Consider the following 2,971-nt stretch of genomic DNA (forward strand, 5'->3'; position numbering starts at 1 on the left):
GAGAGAAAGAGAGAGAGACAGAATACAAGCAATGGAGGGGCAGAGAGAGAGGGAGTCATAGAATCCAAAGCAGACTCCAGGCTCTGAGCTGTCTGCACAGAGCCTGATGCAGGGCTCGAACCCACGAACCATGAGATCATGACCTGAGCTGAAGTTGGACACTCAGCTGACGAGCCACCCAGGTGCTCCCCTCCAACAAATTATTTTTAAGACACTTCTCTGAACCCAGCTAGAGAAATAATTTGAACAAACGTTTGGCTTTATATCTTATATTGTTTGTGTAATGAGTTCCTCTTTTCCATCCTGTAAATTCTCTATTTTTTTTATTATAATTTTTTTAAATGTTTGTTTAGTTTTGAGAGATAGAGAGTGTGAGCAGGGGAAGCGTGGAGAGAGAGGGAGACACAGAGTCTGAAGCAGGCTCCAAGGCTCTGAGCGGTCAGCACAGAGCCCGATGTGGGGCTCGAACTCACGAACCTTGAGATCATGACCTGAGCCGAGGTTGGACGCTTAACCGACTGAGCCACCCAGGCACCCCATGTAAACTTTTTAATAATGTGATTATGTACACTGAGGTCACTGATCTTTCCTGTTACTAAATTATAATGTCTTTGTGAGAAGAACATGGGTATTCCTTAAAGAAGCAGCATATACAGGATAGTCCTGCCTGATCTCTGGAATGTCTCTATCTATCCACTAATACACAAACACTCCCATATAAACATATATCTCAGAAAGAAGGCCCGGAACACAAGTGCATAAAGCAGTATTTGTGAATGTTTTGTTCAGGCATTCTTATTTATGTGTTTGTGCGTGCACGCCTGTGTGTGTGTATGCATTTATATTTTGGAGGTTGTATCTTATGTGGAGTAAATTACTTAATTTATGTGTCTGGTATATAACCTAAGGAATCAGTAATTAAATAACCTAAGGAGCAGTTATTACTATATTTATTATTGGCACTGTTATCATTGTTAGGTTTGTAAGAGTAAGGCACTTCAAATCTAACAGAATCAAGGCTGAGTTCATCAATCTTGTATACAAATAATTTCTCAGGTAAATCATTGAGGCTTTTGAAGTGTTTGGCTTTTCATCTGTAGCATAAGAGTCATAATAATATTTATTTCCTTTTAATGAAGTTTTTAGAATTGAACAGGATAGTATACTTGTTTGTAAATTATGAATTATCCATATATAAAATATATGTATCCTTATGAGATGTGCATATAGGATTATAATGGATTTTTAAAACGTGTATGAAACCCATGCTATAGATCTGCTACAGTGAACCCTCTAAGATAGAGATACAGGTGAAAAATCAATTGTATCTTTTTGTGCTTAGATCTTGTTTTCGTCCCCAAATGATATTTTATGGCCTAACACCTTCCTTTATTTCATCAAATTTGGCATCATCTAAACTAGTTTACTTTGTTAAGATCAATTCCACCCTTTTTTGAGGAGGGGCCAAAGAATGTATCATAGGCTTAGGTGGAGATTCTAAAACTGTTTTGAGCAGCAAAAATACTGAGATGTGGGTAGCCTTTCAAGGTGAGTACTTAGGAGGGTATACCATGTCCTTAGATGCCTAAAGTCTCATCTCTTTGTTAAAAATGTATCTCATTATCTTGTTTTCATGTCTTTATTTCACAGTTCTTTTACTGGCAAATATGCCATCAACAGACTTAAGGAAATGTAAATGTCTTAAAGGGAATTAACATAAAAATGTCTATCTATGTCCCCCTGTGGATTTAAGTATGACGTTATAATTGTTAATTATGTTTTCCTCTTTTCTCCTCCCCTAGATTGATTCCAGCCTGTCAGTTGGAAATTGAGTCAGAAGTTAATTTTGGCACATTGGTTGCCAATAGCAAAGTATATTGTAAAGAGATTAGTATCGTTAATCATGGCAGAGCTCCAGGTAAATACTTTCTGTCATATCAATTAATTCACACTTTTGGAAGAAAGTTGGTATTATTTGAAATGTATACCGTGTACAATTCATGGATTCTCTTATTCATTCCTTCTCCCCACACAAGATGTCTGTCATTTGAAATAGCTCAAAACTGAAGGCTCTTAAATAGGATTACTATAAAGGACTGATAAATAATAATTCAGGAAAGATGAATCTGTTTCCCTATGATTCTGATGAACAGCCCGACTCCCAGGTGACTGGTGGTCTCCCTGAGGACAGAAGGCAGGATGGTGTTATGGGAGTGACATCATCCTTAGAGCGAGCCATCCAGGGATAGAATCAGAGCACAGTGTGTTACTAGCTGTGTTATCTGGGGCAAGTATCTTTTAGGACATTGAACTTGATAGTTCTCATTTATAAACTGTGGTTAATAAAATGAGCTATGGTTAATGATGTATGTACTTAGGGTTGTAGTGTGGCACTTGACCCATCATACGCACTCAGTACCTATTTGTTTTTTTCCTCTATCATATTCAACTTTGAATTCACGTGATGATCCTTGGAAGGCTCTTACTAACTTTTTGTTGGAAGAGTACTTGCTTTTCTCATCAGATGGGATTATTTCTAGAGATTTTCACTGTGACCTAAGAGTTTCCATAAAGGCTTGTGTGTCTGTATGTTTGTGTGTTCATGCACACTATTCATTGATGGTATAGAGTAGGTATAAAATCACTTACCCTTCATTGTCCTCACTAGATGGTCAGGATCTGGGGTGGCAAGACTTTCATTTCTGCCAGGCTGACATGTGGACTAGCCCCACATGGTGAGGGCATTTTTCTCTGAGATTGCACCTTGAATACATAAAACTGGTCTTAAATCCTAACCTATTTTACATTAAGTGAGGATATTCTCTGCGGTTGCTTGATTGAGCAGTGAGAATTATTAAAACAAAGGCAGGGGATGTCTGGGTGACTCATTCTGTTAAGAATTTGACTGTAGGTTTCTGCTCAGGTCATGATCTCACAGTTGAGGAGTTCGAGCCCCGCATTGGGCTCTGTG

The 2,971-nt window shown here is 38.3% G+C and overlaps 1 protein-coding gene across 1 annotated transcript in view; it reads left to right on the forward strand.

Moving 5' to 3' along the window:
- Positions 1-2,971, forward strand: part of CFAP47 (cilia and flagella associated protein 47) — a 492,482-nt gene that overhangs the window by 8,143 nt on the left and 481,368 nt on the right. The window contains 1 exon segment of the mRNA XM_077760783.1: positions 1,803-1,918. Coding sequence (XP_077616909.1) covers positions 1,803-1,918 — 116 coding nt within the window.

The sequence above is a fragment of the Crocuta crocuta genome, unplaced genomic scaffold (genome assembly GCF_008692635.1).
Source record: "Crocuta crocuta isolate KB4526 unplaced genomic scaffold, BGI_CrCroc_1.0 scaffold696, whole genome shotgun sequence".
Taxonomy (NCBI): Eukaryota; Metazoa; Chordata; class Mammalia; order Carnivora; family Hyaenidae; genus Crocuta; species Crocuta crocuta.